Here is a 26868-nt window from a genome sequence, read left to right on the forward strand (position 1 = left end):
TAAATTATGTTTTAGAAAGAAGTTGGGCACTGGAACAAATTTTAGGCTAACTCAGTTTAGTCTAATCAAGAAAGTAAGATCCAACATTACTGAGAGTTTTGTGTATTTATATAGTCTCAAGAAATCAGTGTTCTAAGTATTCTAAGTTCCACGGGTATTGAGAACTAGGATTAAACTGTGCTGCTAGATGAGTGTAGGAAGTAACCAAGATCATATACAAAACCAGATCATATGAAACACGTTCTCTTCATGTGCATTATCTGTAGAATTTACCATGGAAGTAACCAGTTCCCTGGGTATGCATGTTAACTGTCACATCACTACTCTCATGCCTGTGAGGACAGGCAATGATTACAATGGGTCAGCACAGAAGAAAAGCGGGTGACAAGTCTTAAGTGGAAAATCTTCTACCGCAGTAATGGGAGTGCTTCCGAATATAGCCAGACATTAAGACATTGAATAAGGGGCAACACCTGTTTACATACTCTAAAATGGAACATTCTAGCAATATTACAAGCAATCATAACGGGGCCATGTAACCCATATTAGCGTGGTAACTCCCATGATCCTGTTGGAACAAATTTAACTCTCCCTAACTTGAAACAATGTCCCCAAACTTAGGGTGTTGCTTTCCATGGCTTCAGCTTGATCCTGGCTATGGCTGGCCAGCCCAGGCCACTGGACCCCACAGTTAACAGCAGAAGTATATGTATACACACACGTCAGATCTGAGCTTGTATTGAATACCACAGATGTGTATTAATATGCTCTAGAGTTATACCCACGATACAAAGTGCCATAAAGTTGGAACATAAGACAGCATATTAAGGAGAAGGGTTAAATATCGTTGTGCATGCACATAAGCAAATGCACAGTTTCTCTTGATCTTATTATATATATTGACTTTTAGTAAGTACTGGGGTGGAAGTATATTGCCTTTTCAATTCTAGAGTAAAATCATCACTGTCTGCAAGTCCTTTTAGAAGCATCACTGCTTTTAGAAGCCATATTTGATTGAGCACTGTGAAGACATTAGTTTCCCTTCATTAACACTGGGAAGTTTTGTCTTCCACTGCTGTTTTTCTGTTTTTACTTGCAATCCCTTGAGAAAAATGTGGTGTTTTGCAGCTCACTATTTCCACGTATAGAAAAGCTGATGTAATAATCTATTAAAATGGATGTATTCACCCACATCATGCATAGGATGAATAAGAAAGCTTAAATTACATTACTGTAAGCCCATCTTTATCACATTACCTACTTTATATGTTGAGGCCCATTTTTGTTCAGACATAATGTTTTAAGATTTATGATAAACATTGCTGGAGTGAGTGCCTCATAAGGATATTGTAAGCAAGGCTTTTGAGATTGTTCTGGAAGTTACTGTAACACTTTGCCTCTTGAAGTCAAGGGACACAGAATTCAGTCAGTTTGTTGAATGCTGCTGTAAATGCAAAAATGGTGCCAGGACTCTCCTAAGTAATTTACTTCCAAAAATAGTTTTTATTATTCTAGTGGTTGAAATAAAATCTAGAAATTCTAAATTCTAAATTTGAAATTCTAGAGTGTAAGAGTATAAGAGTATATTCTAGAGTGTGAGAATAGAAATATTAAGAGAATTGAGGAGTTCTGAAATAGTACTTTACAGCATGCTTTTGATACCTGACTATTTGGAGTTTTAGCAGTTGTGCATATTAAAAGTATAATTTAGTCTCAGCCTAACTTTCTGGCTTTTTACTTTCATGGACTAATTCTTACACAGGAAGCGATCTCCAGAATGGCATTTTGGGATTCATTCCAGAAGTACAAAGTGGCCTGATACTTGATGAAGACTCAGAAAACAGAGAAGTGCTGCTGACTGTTGCACGACAGCCAAACAGGTGCAGGCAACAGTGGATTCCAGTGCTCTTCCCACACTCTATAATATGTTGTCTTGAATCACAGGAGCTACTGTTAATGGAAGAGGTTTTCATCACAGAGTTTTATAATAAATGTTTCCCTTTCAGCTCCTTCAATACCTTCACAGATTTGGCAATGGGGCATTTAAGTTATGAATATAATTAGGTCTGTCACTTTATGGGCATAAAGTAGAAACATAAAATAACTCAAATGCATTTTATACTGTAAGTCAGCAAATGTGAAGGTTTTGCTTAAGGTAAAGTATTTGCACTGCTAAGGGTGTAAATAGCTATGAATATTACAAAGAACAATTAAGAAGTTATGTGTCAGTATGCTTATTTCTTCACTTTTTTCCTAATTAACACACAAATATATACTATACGTTTATGTGTACTTAAAATAAATATGCTCAAGTACAGTAAGTTCCTTATACTTACAGGAACATCCCTACTTTCCAAGCACCAGTGTGTCTCATTCAAACAATTGCATGCTATCTGAAACAAAAATTAAGAAGAATCTGGGTTCCCATAATTGCTTTATTTTCTTCTCCTGTTACATTTTTTATACTCTAAATAGATATTAAAGGCAGAAATTTAAATAAAAATAACTATTTTTTCATTGTAAAACAATTGATATCATAATGATAAGTTTTGAATTATAACATGAAAGGTATATTATGTCTGTGGTTTATGTTTCCTAAATCTGTTGTGCTCTCCTACAGTACATCCATACACTTCTCTTTTGCTTATAGGGCTTTTGAAGATGTGACAGTCTTCTGGCGTGTGACCTTTAATAAAACAGCTGTTGTCCTTCTGAAGGATGGTGTGAACTTGGAGAATGAACTTGTATCTGTGCTAGGAGCCACAACCTGTGTGGCCAGTCAAACAGTGTGCAACATCTCCATTGAAATAAAACCTGATCATGTAAGTAGTTATTGCTCTTTATGTACACCATTGAAGTGCAATTTGTCAAGATGAAAAAACTTCAGAGGAACTAATGATTAGTTTGAAGATAGTAACTTGATACCTGCTTCACTTCTCTGGAACATGTTTATTTATAGTCTTCCACTGACTCCATCGTGACTGGTAAAAAGTTGGGAAGCAGATAAATATTTAGCTTGAAGAATAAATTACAGATCTTCAGTTTTTATATAGCAGTAAGGGAAAAAATGGAGTTGTTTCAATGAAATATTTGATCGTATACTCTCATCCTTCACACAGTAAGTTTTTAATCTATAAAAGCATTTCTTAAGGTGGTTTATGGAAAACATTCTGTAATATCTCATTGCCCAAAAAAACCTTTGCATCTAAGTTTTGTGTAACTTTATATTCCTAAATCTAGCACAATGATCTGTGAAAACTCATAAAAACTGCCTAAGAATCACTTAGTGTCTAAAAATCTGTCTCTATTCACATCCACCTTGTGAGTAGTGAATTTATTTCAATTTAGGAGCCTCCATCCACTAAATTGAATTTGTCTATGTCTAACAGCCTTGCGAGACTCAGCTGGCACTCTAAATACAGACATGATTGTATTAACACAAAACACAGTATTCAGTAATTTTTTAAAAGAGCAGGAAAAAATACTTTAGTGTGAATACCTAGCAGTAAGAGTAAGCCCTTAAGAAAGGAAGGATTAATGTTTGCCATTATTTTAAAGTTGGAGAGTTTTAAATTTTTCTAAGAAATTATCCTAGCACACAGGCTATTGACTAAGCTGGGGTCTGGGCAGTAGAAAATCATTAGATGGGAAGATTTTAATGTTTTTTTTCTGACTCAGTTAGAGAAAATACTGCAACATGTTATATGTGTGAAATAGGGATCTCCTATTTAGGAAATAGGATGCATTCCCTTAGTTCACTTAGAGGGCCATTTTCCTTCTCCTTCTTCAGATGTTCTCTTTGCATCACAGAGCCAATGAATAGGTGTATAGGGCACAGGCTGCCCTGCTAAGTAAACTAAGGTTGTGAACCTCTTTAGACCAAAGAAGTGATATCAGTATTTAATGGCAGCAGTGCAGAATTTGCAAAGACATGAAATTGTGCCATATGAAGCAAAAGCCTGTGCCATTCCAGCAAGTGCTACTGGATGGCTAAAGCTGACCATTCATTCCAGTAAAATTGCGCCTGACATTAGTGAAGAACATTTCATTTAGAGGACCACTTAACAATTTAATTGAAAACATATAATATTTATCCCTCCAAATATTTCCTAATTATTCTTGCAGTTCTTCTTTCACAAGTTACCTTGTAAGTTAGTAGTAAACACATTAAAAAATGCAGTAACAAATACATTAAATACGTATTTTACATTTTTGTAGGATACATTCTAGCTTTCATAAGTTTTACTTCTTCAGCAGTGCTGAGTTTATTAGCTAAAAATCCTAGAATTAAAGTAGGATTTCAAAGAATTCAGAGCTGAAACACAAAGCTTTTTTATATAGTGGGTTGGCCCTGGCTGGATGCCAGGCACCCACCTAAGTGGGTGCTCTCTATCACTCCCCTCTGCAGGTGGGCATGGGAGAGAAACTATAACAAGTGCATTCATGAGTTGAGACAAGGACCAGGAGAGATTGCTCACCAAACACCATAATGGGCAAAACAGGCTCAAATTAGAGATATTAAATGATTTTTTTTTGCAATAATGAGAAGTAAACTAAGACCTTAAAACATCTTCTACCCTCCCCTCCCTCCGTCCAACTCTACCTCTTCCCCTGAAAAGCAAATTGAGTTGGGAAATGGGTGTTATTTTAATTTCCTCACATATTGCTCCTGCTGCTGCTCAGGAGGAGTTTTCCCCCTACTCCAGAATGGGGTCCCTCCAATGGAAAGCACAGGCAGCAGTTCTCTACAGGCTGCTGCAGCATGGTCATCCTTCCACTGGGTGCAGTCTTTCAAGGGCAGGCTTGCTACAGTGTGTATCTCCCTAACCCTAACCCTAACCAGGAAGCCTATTGTGGGCTCCTATTTTTAAATGTTACATCTGTGTTGTAGGTACAAAATAAAAGACAGAATGTCATATTGTAAACTTAATACTGCTGCCTTATTTTCGATAAGGAAACAAAGTTCCACAGCCTGTATTTTCAGAGTGAAATATTTCTCTATATGTGAGGTATCACAAAAGTCTATCAAATAGTATAGTCTAAGCTCTGAGATTTTAAATAAATTCAGTTAAGTGTGCAAATCTACTGAGTTTTTAATTTCTTGTAAAAACATACATAGACATACTAGTGTCTAAATGTTTAAGTTGTATGTAAAATGTTTTTCAGAACTTTAACTGAGTTCAGTACTTGAATACAGGAGAGTTATTATGCAAATTAATTGAATTTTCAAAATTGCATCTTTAATTCTGTGCTGTATTTTCAAAAGTGAGTAGGTAGGTACATGCCTTTTTGTAAGGTAAAAAGAAAATGAAAGAGCAAATTCTTCATAAGTTGTATATCTATGTAAATCTATAATACGGAATATGGCACTCTTGCAGAGTTTGCTTTAATTTATGTCAAATTTACAGCCACAGTGCTTGCATTATTTAAATATCTACTTTAATACAGTAAGTTCTGCATGAAAATCAAGATTTAATAATTGTGTCTCACAGAGTGATGCTCATTGCAGTAATGTTTTTATGATATATTTTATTGTACTTATTGCACATTTCAGGAAGCATGCTTGTGGTGTTATTAAAGTGATCCATTGTACATACAAAGTAATATATAAATATTTATTTAAAGCTGAAAGTTATTAGTAGATCTTAAAATGATATAAAAATCATCACTCACTTACAGGTACCAGAATTTGAAACTTATATTTTTGTTGAGCTGTATGCTGTAAGCGCAGGAGCTGCTTTGAACAATAGTGCCAGATTTGCTTTTATAACTATCCTGGAAAGTGATGCTCCTCATACTTTAGTGTATTTTGCTGTGGGATCTCGATTTGCTGTGGCTTATAAGAAGACAACTTTAATCAGTCTGCAAGTTCTTAGAGATTCTAGTACATCAGTAACCACAATGGTTACCTACAGTATGCAGGTAAGACTTATTACAGTTTAATTTATTTTTATATCTTTTTCTGACTTTTAGGAAAGCAGATTTACAGCTCTTCAGGGAGATAGTCAGAGGGGTTCCTCTGGGAGACTGCCTTCAAATACAAGGGAGTGGAACAGAGCTGACAGATCTTTAAGAAAGTCTTCCATCATCACTCATAACTGCTTTTTGAAAGAGGACTTATTTTTTACTGATTTTGGTTTTACTCACTTAAAGTGTGTTCTACAGCAGGTGGTTTTGAACAATTGCATCTGTCATATTACCTAAAACTCTTTTGGTTTCTTTAAAGGAACTTCAAAAACCTGAACCTATTGGACAGACCTTCATATCTCCAGCTGTAGCAGGACAAGACTTTGTCAGATCTGAAGGTTTATTGACTTTTGAACATGGACAGAGAAGTGCATTCCTGGATGTGACCCTGACTCCAAAGACAGGATCTTTAAACCCATTTCCTAAACGTTTCCAGGTTGTACTTTCTAATCCCACAGGTGGTGCCAGGGTAGATGATGTGTATGGTATTTCTAACATCACCATTGTCTCAGATTTGGACTCCTTGACAGTTTGGGGACTAATTGATCAACTTCATCAGCCTCTTGATGACACCATTTTACACAGAATCCTTCAGAATCTAAATGTCAAAGTGGCTACAGAAACTACAGAAGAGCAACTTACTGCTGTGGTGCATATAATAGATAAGGTAAATGCTTCCTGTTCATTCTTAAATGACCAATGACATCAATTAGAGTGTAATAACACAACAAGGCACACATCTATATATATAAAACAAGGCAGATCACATCCACAGCAGTGACTCAGAAGCACAGACTGCAAAAGTGGAAATTGTGAAGTTCCACAATCAAGGAAGGAGTTTGTCTGCCACTAGTTAGGAGGTGGCAAGAAATCAGAAATCAAATAGGTTGAAATGAGCCATCAGTGTTAATTTTGCATACATACTTATAGCTCTAGATTTTCTACTCTGAAATTCTCCTTTTGGTGCTGTATTTCATAGAGCTTATTATGTTTTCTTGACTCTTGGGTAACACCGTTGTTGCTTTTAGGCCTGGCACAACTCCTCGTTGTATCTCTAAGTGGACTGCAGTTAAGAAACAAGAAAATCCTACCTGGGCCAGCTGGAGTCTACTGTAGTCTTAACCAAGCATCAGTCTTTTTTCCTCTAGTAGCTTGGGGAATTGGGTTCTCAGGGTAGCTGAGTGCTCAAGCATTGCTCTAATTTCTATGAAAATTATATATTAGTTTTATGGCATTCTGTCTCTTCTCGACTCTTGGAATAATGCATAGAAGCTGGAAAACTTCTAAATATCTAGATACAAATCATTATAACAATATCCATTCATTTTTGATCATTGCCACACAGAAAACAGAGAAAATAATTTAAAAATTTCTCAGGACTCAACAATCTTTGGTTTGTGAAACAATGAAAAATGCCACATCCTTTCTTTAGTAATCAAATCTAGTAAGCATATCTTTATGTAGTTTTGACAGACTGTGTCTTAGGCCTTGGAAACAGTGCTCAGGAGTTGGGAAAAGGTTTCTGAACTTTCAGAATGAATATTGGAATCATAGCAAAGATATCACTAAACCACTGACTATGAAGAAATGTTACAAGCAGAATCCTTTGTGTAAAATATTGTTTGATTTCTTCTCCTCACATTAGGTTGCAGGTGTAGGTGAAAAGCTGTTACTCACTGATAAATGTAGAAGTCTTTTCTATGAGATACTCTGTGCTCTGGCTAGCCCAAAACGCAAGGACACACAAGGATATAGCCTACTTGCTGAGGTGACTGAGAAGTTTGCTTTTTCTCTGTTGACTGGGCTAAAGTGTGGATCACCAGGAGAAAGGTTAGTAAGCTTGAATTCATAATATGTTCTGTAAATACATGACAATTTACCAATATAGAAAATCTAAATTACATTTTCAGAAAAGGAACTTCTATCTAGTATGTTACTCATATGTGACTGTTGTTAAAGTGTCATGATCATATAAAACACTGTATCATATTGCCCATATATATAGTGCTTTGTAAAACTAGCTGTAACACATAACTGTTACTTTGGAATGGGGTAGATATGGGAATATCAGTCAGGAGATCTGGTATGTATTGACCCACCGTTAGCTCAAATATTGCCTGGAAAAATATTCATTATTCTTGCTAAGAAAATAATATGTGATTGTATGATTCAGAGCTGTGTTCTAAAACTTAGATGAAAGTTATCAACTCAAAATTTCTACTGGCATTTTTTTTTCCACAGAAACTGAAACAGTGTGCTAATTAAATATCACAAGCCTAAAAATGATGCATTAATAAAGAACTAACAAATCACAAATATCTTTTAGTGTTGTTATGTGATGAATAGTGAAGTTTGATCCCACTTACCAGCACTATTGCTTTTCCATTTCCACAGAGGCAAAAATATCCTTGATAGCTGCCCATATATTGCAATAATGGCTCACAACTGGTTTCCTCAGCAAATCAATGGACATAGATTTAGTGGAAAAGATGGAGATTCTATTCAAGTACCTGAAAATCTACTAGAGGTGTCTATAGTATTGTCATTTCCCCAAGAAGGGAACTGTGAATCCATACAGTTCACAGAATACAGCAGTCAGCAGTGGTTCCTTACTGGAGATAAAGAACTTGCCCTGAAGAACAAGGTTTGAAGATAATGCAATTTTTTTTTTTTTCCAAATAATTAGTTTTAATCTAGATATTGCTCAAAACATAGTAAGTGCGTTATGCTTTTCTCTGATTAAAATGTGCTGTCTCTGATTCAACTGTGTTGAATCTTAATATTAAATGTAGCTTTACATTTTCTTCAGGTTTTTTCAATGAGCTTGAGGGGTCAGAGTTCACAGCCTTTGAAAGATGATAGCAAAGTAATTTATCGTATTTATGCTGAAGGAAGTCGGATTGTTCCACAGAAATCTCTATGTCTCCTCTGGAATAAAGCTGCTGAAAGGTCATTTTATTATTGTGTTTAGTTTTCCATTTTCTACTGTGAACCCGTGTATTTGTGCAAAATGTGATAATGCCACTGAAATAATTTGCAAATATAAAGTTGATCCATTTAATGTCTTTTTTCCTTAATTTTTCTGGCCATTTTACGAGTACATAAAACTTTTCTTATAATAAAATGAGTAATTATTCAAGCCCAGATATTTCTCATACTTCTGCCCTTTTTCATCAAAATACTATTTAGATTGCATAATGATGCATTAGGTTACAGTGACAGGCCATAAATCCCAGAATTGCATCGATGAATGTGTTAATGATGTGGAGATAATTATGTTCTGTAACCCATTGAAGTCTAGTTGATTTAGAATCAATTTCATTAGACCAACTGCATGATATCAGCCTGCAGCTAATACAAATGATTGCCCTTCAGGAGGAGATGCACCACAATCTACCTCTTTGCTTTCCTTCTATCTATGCACAATTTCCCATAGAAATGGCTTAGGATATCACCTGTGGTATGCCTTATCCTTTTTCCAAACCACTTTAGCAATACTGAAACAAACCCCAATAAAATCCAAAAAAACCAAAAAAACCCCTGAATTTAGTTTCAAACCATAAAAAGAGCAGTATAAAATGTTCTCCATAACAGGATACGATGTTGAGCAAATAAAGTGACAAACTGAAAAGTCAAACAGACCTAGAAATCTAGCAGAAATTTTAAAAACATTGCCACAAAAACTGTCTAGTGAAAAAAAGTTAATTACAATACATTTACAAAAATTTTAAAAAGAACATTAAAAAACTATAAACAATATTTTAATCTAATGTAAATGTGCTATTCTGAGCACTGCACACAAAAGATTACAGAAAACACCTCTGCAATAGTTTAAGGAATACAACAAAAATTTTTAAGCTTCCTTACAATGTGAATTACACAAGTCCATTTCCAACTTTGTGAAACTGTTGTTTTGCAGCTGGCTGTCCAACAGTGGGTTCTGCAAAGTGGTTGATGAGACATCAGCTTATGTGGAATGCTCCTGTTCTCATATGTCCATTTATGCGGTTTATGCCCAAACAGATAACTTGTCTTCATACAACGAGGCTTTCTTTTCTTCTGGATTCATCTCTATTTCAGGTCAGTTCATTTAAGACAGTTTTCTCATTAATAACAACTGATGACCAGTAAAACTGGTTGATTGATTATTAATGTTTTTGGTAGCTGATGACAATAATTTTATTTAGTGGACTATTGAAAGAATGCTAACTAATTTCATGTTGATAAAGGTGCCACCTTGTCTGGTATTTGCACACTGACAAATTTTGCCACTGGAAAAAAATGTCAAGTATAGAAATAGAAATATTGCATAATCTGCTAGGTTGGAAAAGATTTTTGAGGTCATTGAGTTCAACCTATGACCTAACACTATCTTGCACTGCATGCCATATCTATGTTCTAATGTCCCTTCTTAAATACATCCAAGGGTGGTGATTCCACCACCTCTCTGGGCAGCCCATTCCCATCCCTGCTGGCTCTTGGCACACAGGGGCAGCCTGCTCCTATGTCTTCAAGATTTTTTTCTTGAAGTATATGCACTTTCCTGGATTCCTTTGCTTTTGAGGGCTTTCCCAAGGTGCTCTCCAAAACAGCATCCTGAATTCCACCCTCTGGAATTCAGGTTTTATTGAAGTTTCAATATCCTTGTTTTACTGAATATTAAGAAATCTATTATTTCATGGTCATTGTGCCCTAGATGGCCTCTGACCACCACATCTCCCACCAGCTCCTCTCTGTTTGCAAACAGCAGGTCTAGCAGAGCCCCACCCCTGGCAGGCTTGCTCACCAGCTGTGACAAGAAGCTTTCCTCTATACACTCCAAGAGCCCCTAGACTGCCTCTTTTCCACTGTGTGGAGTTCCCAGCAGATGCCTGGCAGGTTAAATCTCCTACAAGAACAAGGGCTGGCAATCTTGAATCATCCTCCAGCTGCTTATATAATAATACATCCCTCTCTTCATCCTGGTTGGGTGGTCTGTAGGAGAGTCCCAGCCCTGACTAGGATGTCAGCCTTGTTGGCCTTTCCCTGATTCTCACCCATAGCACTTGATCTTACTGTCATTAATCTCCAGTTCCATGGTGTTCAGAGCCTTCCTAACATATAGAGCCACACCTCCACCTCTTCTCCCTCCCCTGTCTCTTGTGAAGAGCTTGTGCAGTGCTCCAGTCCTGCAAGTTATCCTGCCACATTTCTGTGATGGTGACTATGTCATTGCTTTCCTGCTGTACCGTAGCTTCCAGCTCCTTGTCTGTTACCCACACTGTGTGCATCAGTGTACATGCACTTCAGCTGTGCTGCTGATTCAGCTTAGCACCCTTGGGCTCATCTCTGGAGTGCCTGGTTTCATCCCTTTCCCCTTTCAAACCCAGTTTAAAGTGCTCTCAATCAGCCCTGCCAACTCATCAGCTAGAATCCTCTTGCCCTTGCTGGACAGATGGAGCCCATCTCACTCAAGCATGCCTGGTGCTGTAAAAATTGCCCATGGTAGAAAAACCAAAATTCCTCTAATGGCACCAGCCCTTAAACCATTCAGTGATAATGTGGGTTTTCCTATTCCTTTTATCATTCATCCCTGCTCCTGAAGGAACTGCACAGAACCACACCTGTGCTCCTGGCCCACCAACCAATCAGTCCAGAGCCCTGATGTCCTTTGAAATGACCTTGTACCCTTCTTGTCAGCCTCATCACTGCCAACATGGACATTCAGCAGTGGGTAATAATCAGAGGGCTGAATTAGTTCAGGGAGTCTCCCGTGTATATCCCATACCTGGGCCTCAGGAGGGCAGCAGATTTCCCTGTGGGATGGGTCTGGGTGACATACAAGGCCCTCAGTTCCCCTCAGAAGGGAGTCACTTACTACAACTACCCTTCTTTTATTCTTAATGTCCTGAGGTTGTGATCCATCTGACAGACAAAGTGCATCTGGGAGACTCTCCAGACAGATTTTTTTGTTTATGAGCCTGAGCCTGTGGACTCAGGGCCTCGTACCTATTCTGTAGGGGCACCTGAGAAAGTGATGAGGGTTAGGGGGGAATTTTGCTACCTCTCTGAGTAATTTCTATTCCCCCTGTCTGCTAGGTCTCCTCTTTCTGCCTGATGGTAAGAGGGACGGGGCTCCTCTGACTCCTGCCAAGCTTCTCTGAGGATTGCAAGGCTGTAACTCCACCAGTCAATTTCTCTTTTGCTCTCCCTAATATTCCTTAGCCTTTCCACCTCTTACTTAAGCTCTGCTACCAGACAGAGCAGATCATTCACAGGCTCACACCATGCACAGGTACCTTTTGCACTGTCCTCTGGTACTGCCCCCAGGCTCAGATACTCCCTGCAGCCAGGGGTCTGGACAGATGGGTCCTTCTTGGGCGCTTCTGTTTGGACTTAGCACACTTTTGCTGGCAGCAGCAGCAGGCTGTTGTTTGTAAGCCGTTGCTGAATCTAGTCAAGTTGGTGGGAAAAACAACCAAAACACTTTTAGCTGGAATTTACACTCAGAAATGTTAACTCAGGGGAGATAGATTCCACTACACTCTGCTGCCTTATTGCTGCCCAAGATCTTGGGGAAAAACCCTGAGTTTAACCTATAAGTAACATGACTCTTCATTAGCAGCTTCAACAGCATAAATCACAAAATTCAAGGCAGGAAGCAGGGGATCCGAGTTTGGAACTCAACTTGGCTTCTGAAGGAGCGTTTCAGATTGCAGATGGTTTATTATTATGTTGCAGCAATCACAAATTGAAGTACATTTTCCTAGAATCAGAGAATTATTTAGGTTGGAAATTAACTCTTGCATTTATAGGCACTAAGATTAATGGGCTTATTAAGAAAAATGCTAAATGGATTTCTTGACTAACTTTAACCCCATTAAATGGGGGTCTGGGTGTGTTTCTTGTGAGGTTTATGACTTCTATATTAGATCATCACTATATGAATAACAAAAATTGTGTAAGCAGCTCAATAACTTATGTATCCCTTCCAAGCAAACTGCCCTAACAGATTAAATCTAGGCTCCTTAATGTTTTTAAAATGTCAGCCAAGAAAATGAAGCCAAAGAAAGAGGAAAAATCTCTCGGTTTTTTACCTGCTCCACACAAATTGATGGCTATATTTAACAATAAAAAAAAGATATTTTAGCACATATAAATAAACAGGTTTTAAAATACAATTACTGGATTACAGGAAAAAACAAGTAATTATGTAAAATGCAAAATGCTATACAAACTGAAGAAAAAATATGCAAAAGCTTAGAAAACATTTTGCTGAATTGGAATCAGTAAAAATGCAGATCATTGTTCAGAACTAGTCACTTATAGTATATGTCATAAAAATGTATTTTAAAAAGAAAAGTAGTTGAGCTTGGTTAATGGTTTACTTTGAACTTGAGGCAAATGCTTTCCAATGCCTTTCAGTTTTTTGGCTTGTTGAAGATGCTTACTTATGTGATGATACATATTACTAGATTTAAATGAATATTTTAAGTAACAAACTGCTTTACTTTTAACAGACATAAGGATATTTTTCATATATTTTCATATATATTTCCATATGGGTGTGAAGAATATAAAAAGAATAATAGAGACTGTGTAGATGGTTGTATAAATATCACTAAGTAATTTTGAAATTCTTAGAAATAATACTTTTCAGAATAATTTATTTTACTCAGTTCTTACAAATACTGGTAGCTGAACAAATACTCAATCTCAAGACCAACATAAAAGGTCTGACTTAATTACCCAAATTCCTGCCCTGACTGAGGTGTGAAAGTGCACAATTAACTCCAGTGAATTCTGAGATTTAGCAGTGTTTTTCTTGGTGGCTTAACTTCCCTATAGTCCTTTTCCCAGGAACTACTTATTGGTGATTCAGGGGCCTTTGTTGTGTTCATGTTTATAATTGATTAGTGAAACGAAAAGTGGTTTCATACCTCCTGACTACTGCTATAACGAATTTCTATGCTCAACACAGATGAAATGGGAGACTGGCATTTAGAAGGTTATAGCTATCTGCTAAAATAGTGCTACCCAGCAGAAACATTTTTTATGTGACTGTTTCTAAAAACATTTTTTGGAAGCACTAATGTGAAAACTGAACTTTTACCTTTGTATATAACTATTATTATAATCACCTATATCACGCAGAAAGGGACACCAAAGAAATACTTTTCAAAAATTGCTTCTTTACATTATGAAATTATTTTAGCTCCCAAGCCTATGGGAACCTTAAATACATGTTAGTATTTGAAATAATCTCAAGAGTAATTCCAGTGTGAACCAAAATGATCGTACTCTCTCTGTAAGGTATTTTTGGTTGGTTTTTTTTTTTTTTTAGGCTATCTGCACCTTTGAGAAACATCTGCTGGATAATGCAGAATAGTTTATTAGCCTAAACTTAAGTATGCCTTTTTTTTTTTACTGTTTTCATTACCATTTCTGTGTAGGTTTCACTTTGGCTATCATCTCCCACCTTTTCTGCACCAGGTGTGCCATGTTTGCAGCTAAACTTCTCACTCATATGATGGCTGCTTGTTTGGGTACTCAGGTAAGAAAAAAGGCTGAAGTCTCAAAATGTAGAGTAAGTAACTGTTTGCCTTCCTTTTATTCATTTTCATGGCCATGTCTGAACAGATATTCATCAGTGTAAAGGAAAATGTTTTTGGAAAGTGTAAAGTTTCAACATATGACACTTAAAATTAATCTTGTTTTGGGAACTCAAGTGAAATTACACACTGTCTGAGAATACCTAATGAAGACTGATGGATGATATAGCAATGTGAGAAGATAGTCCCATGTGTGGAATGCTGTGCTCAGTTCTGACTTTTGAAGGGTTTTGAAAGTTATCTTCTGTTTAGGCCCACAGGCCTTTCTGCCTGTGACCTGTTTTTTTGTTTAAATACACTACATATTAACTTTTTTATGTAATTCTGATCTCTGAGGAATAATTATTGAAAACAGTTCCATGTGGTGTGAATGTAATAATTTTAATTATAGAAGTACAATTTGTATGGTTCTAAGTAATTTTGTCTTTCATCCTCAATCCTTGAAATACATCACCCTCCTGATCTCTTTTCCTTTTGCCATGCAATGATTTTCAATGTTTAAAACAAAATTTTTGAAAGAGGATTTTAGCAGGGTAACTGCTTAGCCAGTGAGCTAGTTCAGAGAAGAAGTAAAGACAATTTGGCAGCAGTTGTCAGAAAAAGTAAAGTGTTTTTAAGTCCAGACTGAAAAGAGAGTGTTTGACAAGGGAGAACTGAACTACTGTGCTAACTGTTATGAACAGCTGAAAGAAAATCTTTACACAGTTGCCTGTGTTGGCCTGTTGTGAACTAGCCTGATTAGGTAGCCAAAATTTAACAGAAAACTCTATGTTGATGATGTATGTACAACTGTATCCCTGTACATGCATTTGGTCACTGTACATATGATAAGAAATTCACAGTGTAATGGAAAATTTAATGAGTTTGCTAACTCATGACTCTGTATGAGAGAAGCTATTTAATACAGTTTTAACTGAGAATTTACTACATGAAAACAAGTACTTAATAGTTTAAATGCAAGGAAAATTCTAGTATTTTCAATTTTCTCTACTAATCTTTAGGCACTACGAGAAACTGGATTTGAAACTATTAGCTCTCAGGCCACTTTAGAGAATGAAGGAAGCTGGTATTTCTATGTGTTTATATTTTTAATGAGAAAAAAACCCCAAAACCAAAACAACAAAACCCCCCCCCCAAAAAACCCAACTGGGAAGCTTTTTGTGGTAGCTTCACTGTTTTATACATACATGAATAATTAGTTTTCATCTAATATCCGCACTGGGTGTTTATTAGGTTTGTGGTTTTGGGGCTCTTTTTGAATTGCTACGAGTGCAGTAGTTACTCATGTCTGTAGATGGCAGTCAAATCTTTTGAGCACATTGCTCAGAAAGTTGCTGTTCCAAGGCTGTGCCTGCTTTGTAGTTGCTGGCAAAAGCTCATTTCTTCATCAGTGATGCAGTGATGGGGAGTGGTGATTTGTAACAATCAACCTTCATTTCATTCTTGGTATGTCCAGGGCTGCCAGCATTAATGGAGCATGTAAGAATCATCCAAGAGTAGATGTTTCACCATGTGTTTGGTGGAGCTTATTGGAAAAACATAAAAGCCTACATATTTATAAAACACTTTTTATTCCTTTCAAGAATAAGTTCATGTAACAATACCCTAAATGCATGAAGGAAAAAATTGCTGGGCTGAAATTTTCAGTTTCGGAGCAAATTTCCATGAATTTTTGAGTATTCAAAGAAATTTAAGTAGTATGAGAACATACTTCACAATACTGTCATATTAGTCAATAACATTTTTTTTTTTCAGAGCTATAAACCTAGATTTCAGTCTTAATAGGAATCATTGTTATGGCTACCATGCTTTGCCTGAGAATTCCCTGGCAGAATGCACGAATAAGCACTTTGTACATGGCTTGTTTGTGTATACTCAGCTTGGTACATCTTGTCCACATTTAATTTCAGGCGCCATTTCCACAGTACATGCTGAGTATTAAAAATTACATTAACATATTCTAAATTATCTGTTTAGTCTTTTTGTAAGCTGCTTTGCCTATATGCAGTAGCCACTTCTCTGGAATGTTTGAACATTCGTAGTCTGTTTACAGCAATTACTGTGTACAGATGGCCTTCTATTCTTATGAGCAAAACAAAATTAAAGGCCAGTCAAATAAAAATGTCTCATCCTATTTTTGTCAAACCAAAAATTAGTATTTTCTAATTTATCCTGTCCTCAAGCTTCTTATACACTACTATGATGCACTTAGCATCATCACCCTTCACTGAAATAACTACCAAACTGCCAGGCCAAGTTGATCCTAGTACTGATTTTGATGGAAATGCATGATCAAGAATTATATTACTCTGTTTAAATATTTGAAAATTGTTTTATTCAACCTGAGCAGAAACACAAACATACATGTCAGTTATGTTTTTCAAAAAGCAATAGTGCATACCATCTTCTTTTAAAAAATAATTAAACATTTATTTAAAAATTATAAAAATTATAAAAAATTGCATTCTTGGTAGAATTGTTGCTTTATTATTGGGACTCTTTCAGACTCAAACAATTCTGCCAGAAGACAAATTTTAAAGATGTGATAAAATCTCCAAGAGATGATGAAGGAGCACAATATGAATGAATGAATGAATGAATCAATGATCATAGAGATTGTAGCTTCTGCCATGCTATAAAAGTGAAAGCTTTACAGAAACAGTGAAATGGTGCTTTTGCTGTACTGTTTTAATCTGAACCCCTCTCTTCCAAAATAAGGAAATTCTTAGTTTCTCCTACACATAATCAAAGACCAAATGAAATTGACATATATACCTGGATAGGGGGAGCTTCCAAAGCGTGTTTCAAAATGAGGTGTCTAGAGTGATTCTCTATACCATTCACCATAGAGACAACTTGTGACAGTGAGTGACTGAATACCTGCCCCTCTCCTGGCAGTAGAGAAAATTTTTGATTTTAATTCAGTATTCCCTTATGGTAAGCCTCAGCCTTTTAGTCAGTTCCTGGGAAATCCTAGTTAAAGGACTGTTTCTGAAGAAGCTGGGAAATGCTTTACTTTAAAGTTAGAGCCCAGTTTCCTAGAGTATGGGAATATTTCTTTGAAGAAAACTAGGCCTGAAATTTTCTTGTTCTTGATTTCCTTCCTGTAACATGACAGCAGTAAATAATGCTGATGATTACAATGCTTACTCATAAGATTTGAGAGGACACAGAGGAAATAGAAAATAACTGTATACAATGATCCAGAACTGGTGCCCATTTTAGATCACAGTTCATGCAGCTTCTTTCAAAAGCAGATTCAATGTAATCATAAGTAGAAATATTTGGTAATAGGATTTAAATAAAAGACAATTTCAGAGTGGACTAACACAAATTGAATGCTTTTATAGCAATGCAATACATTTTCTGATCAGTGAGGATTTTTAGGCCCAGCTCTGTTACTCTAAGTTTCGATTTTTGAGTTTGCAATATCCAAAGAATCAGTCAAAGCTGGAGCTAATCAGGAGAACAGATTGTAATCTATGTCAAGATTTCAATGGCTTTATAAATTGTATACATTAATCGTGTATATATGCACACATTTTAAAGATGATAGATGAATGGATGGAAGGATGGATGGATAGATAGATAGATAGATAGATAGATAGATAGATAGATAGATAGATAGATAGATAGATAGATAGATATCAGGTTTCCTTAGGTGTTAGATAAGGAGTACGAGGTCCTTCAGAATCTGAGAGTCAAGAAATCCTTACCTGGAGAAATGGGCTACCCAATCATTAGAATATATATTATGCACAGTTAAACAGTGAGGAAGGACTGCTACCATAAAACAACAGCAGATCATTACTTGTTCACTTGGATTTCTGGTTAGGAGCAGACTACTCATTAACTCCTGATTGGAGAATATTTCCCTTTTCTCCAGCAGAGGGAGTCAATTTGCACGTGAGCTCCATCAAGCTGCCACGGCTCCAAGAGATTTGATATGATGATGCCATCCGCAGAATCTTAGAGCTAAAGCTCAGACAAAAGTAAAAGGCTCTGGAAATGCTCTAAGGGATTGTCTTTATGATCTCTGTCTAGGGAGTGAGGAGATGTAGAAGCCTCTGAAAAACCTATATCCTATGAAGAGAGGATAGTAGTTGTGGCCAAGTAAGTGAGTGTAAGAAATAAATAGGAAATATTCAATTTAAATTTTAAGTTATTTGTTTTCGTCTGCCAGCACAGGATTTTGGTCTTTTGCTGATAATCTAGCACTATGGAAGTACTCATATATTTCTACTTTGGCTACTTGTAGGGATTTTACTTCTAGTACCGTTGTTCATTTTTGTCATGTTGAGCCCCATGTAGTGTTATGCACAAGCTGTTAGGGTTTTTATAGATTATCTCCTAGGGTTTGCCAGAACTCAGATATATGAGCAATGCTATAACATATGTTAGAATGCTGCTGTATTACCTCACACCTCCTGTCCTCACTACAAACACTCAAATGTTCTGTTTATCACTTCAAAGTATAAGAATATGAAATTTGTATCAGCTAATGCCTTCCAACTCTTTTTTAGTTTAGCTCTACTTTTTCCCAACATCTCAAGCAGCTGGGGACCACAGTCACAGTGGAACAGATAGAAACATTCCCAGTTTGCCTATTCACTGCTGTTCTTAGTGCCTTACTGTGAAGCAGGTTATACTGCTGCCTCCCTCTATTTCATGCTTCATGTATTTTCTCAACATTTTCAACATTTCTCATATTTTATGCCTCCTTTCTTCATCAGCCTTTGTTCTTTCCTCTCATGTGTGCCATTCTGCTTTAATTAAAAATGTAGTTATCTATTATTTCTCCTAATTAGCACATCTCCTGTTGCTCTTTTCCCTGCTGAAGACTTTCCTCAAACCTGCATTGATGGAGAGAAGGACAGCAGCAGTTGCTGTTACCCATAAATTCAGTCCATAGCAACAGCTGTGCTGTGTTAATATGAAGTTTCCAAAACATTCTCAATTTAGCTTATCTTTCAGAGCAAAAAATCTGTAGGATTTTATGAGCAATAGCACTTCAATAGTTTTCCTTTACAGCTAATTAAAATTATACTAACCATTGACATTTTAAGTTCTGTTCTTTCTCCACTACTGTCACTTTGCTTGCATCCACATGCAATTAAGTTTTAAAGGGGTCTTTTTTCCCATTTTTGACAATTTTCTCATGACCTACTTCATAACTTTAAGACAGCTAGTGTTCATACACAGTAGATTCACAGGTCCTTTTCAAGACTTAATTGGATTATTTGTAGATAGGAAACCAGAGCCTAAGCTTGCAGATTTATGGCAAGTTTAGTTTTAAGTGTACTGGGATTCTGATTGTTTTTAAAAATAACTGAATATTGTTTTCATAAATACAGACTTGCTAATGATTGTGGTTAACTATTATTAAAATGTTTTTTAATAATGCTTTATATCATAATGCTTAATGCTTAAATAATTTTTGATCGTATAATGAGTAGGCTGTGGTTGAATTTTATATGCTGATAGATCTGATTTTGTTCCCACAGTCATTTTTCTCTGTTTGTATAGAAAATGCTTTTTGAAGATGACATTATAGAGATTTATCATAATTAAATAAACAGGTTATAACATGACAGACTTTTAACTTTTTTTTTTATTTTTAAGATATGTCAATCTTTTTAAATATAATTTGAAAGAAAGACACTAATATTAATGTAGATCTGATTAGATTCTGAAAAATTATCATGAAAACCTTAAATACTTGGAATGACAATGAATAATCAGTGAAATGATTAAAAAAGAGTTTGGGGTGTATATTAGCCAGAGGCAGAAACCAGAAGCATATAACTTATATGTTCATATGCCAGAAAAACCCCAAATGGTGTTCAGCCATGAAAAAAGATTTATAAAACCATGATGCTATATTTCCATATTTTCATTTTAAAAAAATGAAGAAACCTTGAAACGTTTTTTTGCAAAAATAGATGAATGAATAGAAATCAACTAAGCACAAAACTTGCATCATTAGAAATTAACGTCTATAGTTGAAACATTTGCTTTATAATTATATAGTAGTAGAATTTTATGTGCGTCTCAGAGACCAGAAATGGGAGAAAGTGCACAGAAGATGATAAACTACATTATTTTACTTGATAGTTGAAATGAGATAGGAATCTTCCCTTAGTCAATAATTGTGGATCAGCTGGCAAGAAGTAGCTTGGAAAGCAAAGGAATTCAAAGTCTAAAGATTGTCTGTCTGTGAGTAAATAAACAGAATTAAGTCAAATGAACACCTAGCATCTCATTTACCCAGGAATACAAAATGTCTGTTCCACTCGAAGGACAAATATTCTGATGAAAATTGCTAGCCCTTTCCCCCATCCCCCCAGCATTTATACCTGGGCCTTGCAGTGTCCAGAGACTTGCATTTTATTGTGTCCTGCAGTAGTTTTGGACAGATACTGCTCTTGTCTGTGGTGTGGTAGAAAGCTGCATGTTCCAGGCATTCCAAGCACAGGTCTTCCACTATTGTGTAGAAGCAAGTGGGAAACAAGGGACGTACAAACGTTCTCACTGTGTTATACAAGGTTAAGTAGCACTTCTGTACACAGGCTTTTAGGCTTGTGCTCTATTGTATCCAAATTCAAATCAGGAAAATTCAGCCTTGAAAATAAGTTAATAAATAATTTGTGGTTTTGAGATCAAAATGAAAAGAAAATAATTCTTAAACAATAACTGTAATAACTGAAGCTTTGCTTTGGAATAGGTGGCCTTTTATTTCTTTTTGATGTGCTTGCACAGTGAGAAAAAAGTTGGGAAGAGAGGACTCAAGTAGGCATACAATATGAATACATCCCATGAAGATGCATCAGTCATCTAAACCAAATATATAGAAGTTTTTTTTTGTCTTCCCACCACCTCTTTCATAGGTCTGCATGACTCAGCACAACATAAATGAGAAATATATAACTGAAAAGTACAGCTACATACCTGTCTGTGTTCTTTGTAAAATCATAATTAAAATTGCCTCATAGTTACTGCTATTTGTTACTTCTGAAATATTTTTACAATATTGCAAATTGTGCTTGAGTATAATCTGTGATCAAGATATAGCAGCATACTTACAGACAACTGGAGACAGTTACATGAACATTTTCTAAAGGTCTCTGTGAGAGATAAAAGACAGCTTTATAACAAAATCTATCTTTGTGTTTAATTATGCTCTTCAGTTGTCAGAGATCCTTGCAGCCATTCACCTTTGAGCAGAATTTCCATCTTAAGAAACTTCTTTTGTAAAAAGGTTAGTTACTAGACTAGTTACTAGATTGGGTAGTGGAGTTAATGCATTTCTTTAGCTGTCTAGGTTTTTTTCATTAAATTATAATTTAATTTATTGAGAAAAAAAAAGACAGAAATTTATTGAATTTAGAATTTCTTTCAAAAGCATTGGTTTTATTTCTTTCAAAATAATGCATATAATTTGAAAGCAAATTTTGAAATTCCTTTTCCTTGACTGAACAAAACAAAATAAAAATTTGTTTTGGTTGGTTTATATTGGTGTATTTATCTAAGTAGCATCATGGTGTCAAAATTATGACCTTTTTTAAAGAGTTAGAAAATCAATGCTAAATTTTATTCACTTTATTCATATAACAAACTATATGAAACTACATATGATAAACTATTTAGGTCATATGAGAAAGTTATTACCTGTGCTAAAAGCTCACTAGAGATTTTGTCTTTGGGTAGATTTTGTCTTTGCATTTATAACTGTGAAATTCTATATCATATCATCCTGCTTGAGTCAGTTGGCCAAACTGCAGTTATTTCCAAGACAAGAAAAGCACAATAGTAATTTTATATGACCACCTGATCTAATCAGAGGTAGACAAATGTGGTGTTTTTCTTACAGAATAGAAGTTAAGTGGTTAGGCTGCAGTTTCTGTAAAAGCTGGTCTCACTCATTATTTCTAGCTTATTTATGTTTAGAAAGTAATAACAACTAAGAATAAGACACTATTCAGTACCTTGTATTGTCGGAAATGATGACAGTGCTAAATAGATTTTCTTTTTGTAAAAAGGTCCAATTACTCCATTATTAATGATATTATTTAAGTACTCATTAAATGTGACATTATTTAATGGGTTCATGTTAGTTTAAAACCTTCATTAAGGGATTGCTCTGGGGAGCTTTGTAATCATGTATTTTTCCATCCCTCCAGTGTTATATTTCCTACTGTCACTATAAATTTGGGAACTTTTTCCACAGTGAATGTGGAATCTCAGATCATTGATGAAGGTGAAAATGATGCAGATTTCAGATGATAGAAGAAACTGGAAACAAGCTTCATCAGTTTTCATTGTCCTCTTTGAAATTATTGTGCGATGCCATGGTGATGGTTATTTGTTTTGTGGGTCTTAATATCAGATGTTAGTTTGCTGTCTTGATAAGGGTGTCCCATTAAATAGTACCAAGTTTCACAATTGATCAGTGGCAGAATACTATCCCAATGTGGGAAACAGAGTAACCAGGAAATTCTGCACTAATTGTGATTGCATCTTCTACACTTTGTAGCGAGGGAAGCATCAACATACAGTTGGCATTGCTGTTATTTTGGAGAACTGTAACTTTAATATCCTAGAATTGTAGGAGAAAAAAAATAATTAATACCTAAAGCTGTTTTCTGTTGTAATTTTTTGTAGCAAGCACTCTAATGATATCTAAAGTTAAATTTGTAATGAAGATATTACCAAAGTATTTCTTCCAAAGCTTAGAAAATTGTCCTCTGATAATTTTTTGAATTAAGAAGTATTTTTCATCTGACAAAGTTTTCTGTTTCAAAAGAGAGAATTTACAGCTATAGTAATTAGTAATTTTCTGTCACTTTTTCACTTACTGTAAGTTACTTTTCAAGTATTCTCATTTATTTAATCAGGCCTGCTTAGGAATAAGTATCTCAAAATGTTAAAATCTAGTTGTAGAATTTCTTTCAGAACTGAAATACTGATTTTAGTACACTGATATTGGATGGATCTTGCATTAAGGATGCTTTGTGGATCTTCTGTGTGTTGTAATTTCTCAGGAATCACCATGTCAGTGAAAAAGTATAAAGTATGTAAAACTTTCCATATTTTAAAAGTGTCTAAACTGTACTGGACTAAAAACTGACCTCTCTTTGTGTGCACACATAGATATACATATATAAATTCATGTGGAGATGTACATAGTTATTTTATAGATAAACACAGGAAATATTAAAGAGAAAAGAGAGAGCAAAAGATAGAGCCTAGCTAGATAGAATGTGTGCATATTTAAATAGATATTTTATCTTCTTTGTAACATTATTTCCACATGTGGGAACCTGTTTATGGTGCCTCTCTTCTACCCGTCTGTTCTTAACTCCAATTTCTTCCTGAAATCTTGCCTGTGAAGGATAATGCTTATTGTTTTTGTAAAGCCAGTTGTTTTCCAAGTTGTTTTCAGTTGTGTTCCAAGATAGATTAATATTGAAGAAATGTAATCTTGTACTTCTCTTACTTGTGATTACACAAGCCGTTGTTAATCTAGTGGTTTAGCTTCTTGGAAACCTTCTGGATTCATGAGTCATTTCTTCTGAATTCTCCTACTGTGATTCAGAGGCCAGAATACCCCTATAACTATCCTTTGCCAGGCAAAATTTGTTTCATAAGCAGAGAGGCCGTAATGTTTTCTCCACAGTAGCTAGTGGAATTTTCATTGTTTTGCTTTCTTCAGTCATTATCAGCTACTGCTTAACAATAACTTACATCACAGTTGTGCTCACTATAGCAATCTCTCCATCTCCTCCTGTTTCCCACCCTTGTTACACTGAAATACTGTATTTTTTTTTTTTTTCTTTCCTTGATCCTTCAGCAGTCTTCACTTAGCACTGAGTGACTGCTGGATGCTGTGATTTGACTCTCTGCTGCTTTCTCAAAAAAGTATTTCTCCTTTTGATACCTCCCTGCAACTCCTCTTATTCCTCACACTAATCTCAACATGAACTTCTTGCACTTAGTTAAGCCAATTAACTCTGTCAACTCCTTTTTATTTAAATGGCAGCCCTTTTAAACTCTTTAAGTTGTGTTCACTAGTTGTTACTGGACACTGTAATCTCATTCTTTCATTTTGTGGGACTCCTTTTAATATGCTCAGTTACAAATGCCTTTGCTATGGTGACGAACATGAGAAACTTGTCTTTTCCATTCCCATGCAACCTTACAGCAGGATGCCATTCAGGTCCAAACTCAGCTTTTGTCTTGTGACAAACAAGTCCTCTTTGAATTTTCTCATTGGTCTGCATTAGTTGTGCATATGAATGGGGCATACACAGTTAAGGCATGATTTGAATACCTAATAAACTCTGATGAGTGAACATTAGAATGGCATGTGATTTTAAATTTATATACTGCAGGCTTTAGCAGTAGGGTAGGAATTTGTTCTTTGAGACCTGAAGAGCAATTGGACTTGGACATTTGAAAATTGTAAACAGGAGGAGCTTGAAGAGAGATGATCACTCAAGTGTAGAACTTTTTTCCTCTTAACTAACACATTTATTTTAGGGGAACATGAGGGAATGAATAAGTTATAACAGAAGTAATACAACTTTCAGTTCTTTTTTACAAGCTATGAAGTTAAACACCAGAAGAACTGTAAAATTTCTGGGATATTTTGATACATAATATTTAGAGTTAAGTATAAAACAATAAATACCCTGTTTTCTCTTAATTTATTAAACTGCTTGCTTTTTATTATGAACTATGTAGAAGTCTTAAAAATTTAAACATGCTAATTTTGCTTATTTGGCTCTTTGTTTAGCCATATATCGTGTTGGTGACTTAAATAATATCACTGTCTGTTGTTCAGCATGTCTGTGTTTTAACAGAATTTTTTAATCTCATCTGCATAAGCACATAAGCCTTGCTTCAAAAATAAGGACAAATAAAATAAGCAATCTATGCCTAGAACTCTAGATAAGGTATATCCGGACACTTGCTGTAAAGCAGTTCCTCACATCTGATTTCTGAGCTGTATTTGCTTTTGACCTTTATTATGAATTTTAATTCTGTTACAATGCTTTGCCTTATAACACAGTACAAGGCAGAGAGGCCAGAGATCCCACTAATTAGCCCTGGTTTAAGCTTGCAAACTAGACAGCTGTGATAGTGTAGCCTCCAACTCAAACCAATTAGTTCTATCCAGAGGCAAGGCTTATTTGTGTCCATCGAGACAAGATGTAACTTTTCTTCCAAGCATCAGGCAGTATTTGTGTATGACTGTGCTGCACTGTTGGGGCATAATGGCCTTGGCTGTCAGGGACCCATGTGCTATACAACTTAGCAAGTGTGCATGTGTCATTACTGCACTTTGACTCATGTTTTGACATTCAGATTAGCAGTGTGGTGCATTCTTCTCAGTCTCATGCAATGTTTTATCTGTTCTACACTTGCCTTCACCTTTGATTCTCATTGTCTACAGAGCTGTATCTAATTAATTTTCCTATTGCTAACAAAAAATTAGCAAGTTACATTATTACTTAGTAAATCAGATTGGACAGTTTGATACTTAGGAAGGATCTAATGCCCTCTCCTAGATATATGTCATCATTCTATGAGAGATTTGACAGTATTTACAAATAACAGTAGCTTGGAAAGAAATAAAACAACATATACTAGTGAAATTTCCAATGTCAGGAATTCATAATTTCTAAACAATTGCACCTCATTTATAGCAAATTGGGCTACTTCTCAGTTTAATATACAGTGAGACAAAAAAGAAAATATCTTTATATTTGATGTTGTCTCAAGATGTTTTAACAGTGATAATATAAAAGGCTATGTATTTTTGTATGTATGTTTGTATAGATGAAATACAAGTCATACTTCCAATGTGCTTTTCTCTTTGTGTTGGTTTCCTTTTCAGTATACTGTACTGGCTGTGGTCAAGATGAAGTTAATGTTATTGATAAAAGACTCTACAGTGCAATGTTGATAACAGACCAGTGTTCTGGCTGTTTCTGAAAAGGTCATGTGTGATGTCAAGTCTTCCTATTTTTCCCACTGCCTCAATACCAAGCAGGTGGGAAAGGATCTAGAAAGGGACACAAAAGAAACAGTGGGCCCAGGTGACCAAAGGGGCAGTCAATACCATGGAACATCATATTTAGAAATAAAAATTGAGAGACAGGAGTTAGCCTTGCTTGGAGGTTGGCTGGGCATCTGTCTAGTTGTGGGAGCTGGTGAATTATTGTTTTTATATCACTTGTTTGATTCCCTTTCCTTTGCATAAGAAATTGTCTTTATCATTATTAATTTTTTATTTGTATTAATATTA

At 35.6% G+C, this 26868-nt stretch overlaps 1 protein-coding gene across 1 annotated transcript in view; it reads left to right on the plus strand.

The window, feature by feature from the left end:
* The window catches only part of ADGRV1 (adhesion G protein-coupled receptor V1), a 436592-nt gene that overhangs the window by 113446 nt on the left and 296278 nt on the right, over positions 1-26868 (plus strand). Inside the window, exons 77-85 of the mRNA XM_077790425.1 lie at positions 1763-1880; positions 2651-2822; positions 5680-5922; positions 6227-6634; positions 7613-7797; positions 8362-8611; positions 8777-8916; positions 9887-10047; positions 14400-14500. Coding sequence (XP_077646551.1) covers positions 1763-1880; positions 2651-2822; positions 5680-5922; positions 6227-6634; positions 7613-7797; positions 8362-8611; positions 8777-8916; positions 9887-10047; positions 14400-14500 — 1778 coding nt within the window. The remainder of the gene's footprint in view (positions 1-1762; positions 1881-2650; positions 2823-5679; positions 5923-6226; positions 6635-7612; positions 7798-8361; positions 8612-8776; positions 8917-9886; positions 10048-14399; positions 14501-26868) is intronic.

This window comes from Lonchura striata, chromosome Z, assembly GCF_046129695.1.
Source record: "Lonchura striata isolate bLonStr1 chromosome Z, bLonStr1.mat, whole genome shotgun sequence".
Lineage (NCBI taxonomy): Eukaryota > Metazoa > Chordata > Aves > Passeriformes > Estrildidae > Lonchura > Lonchura striata.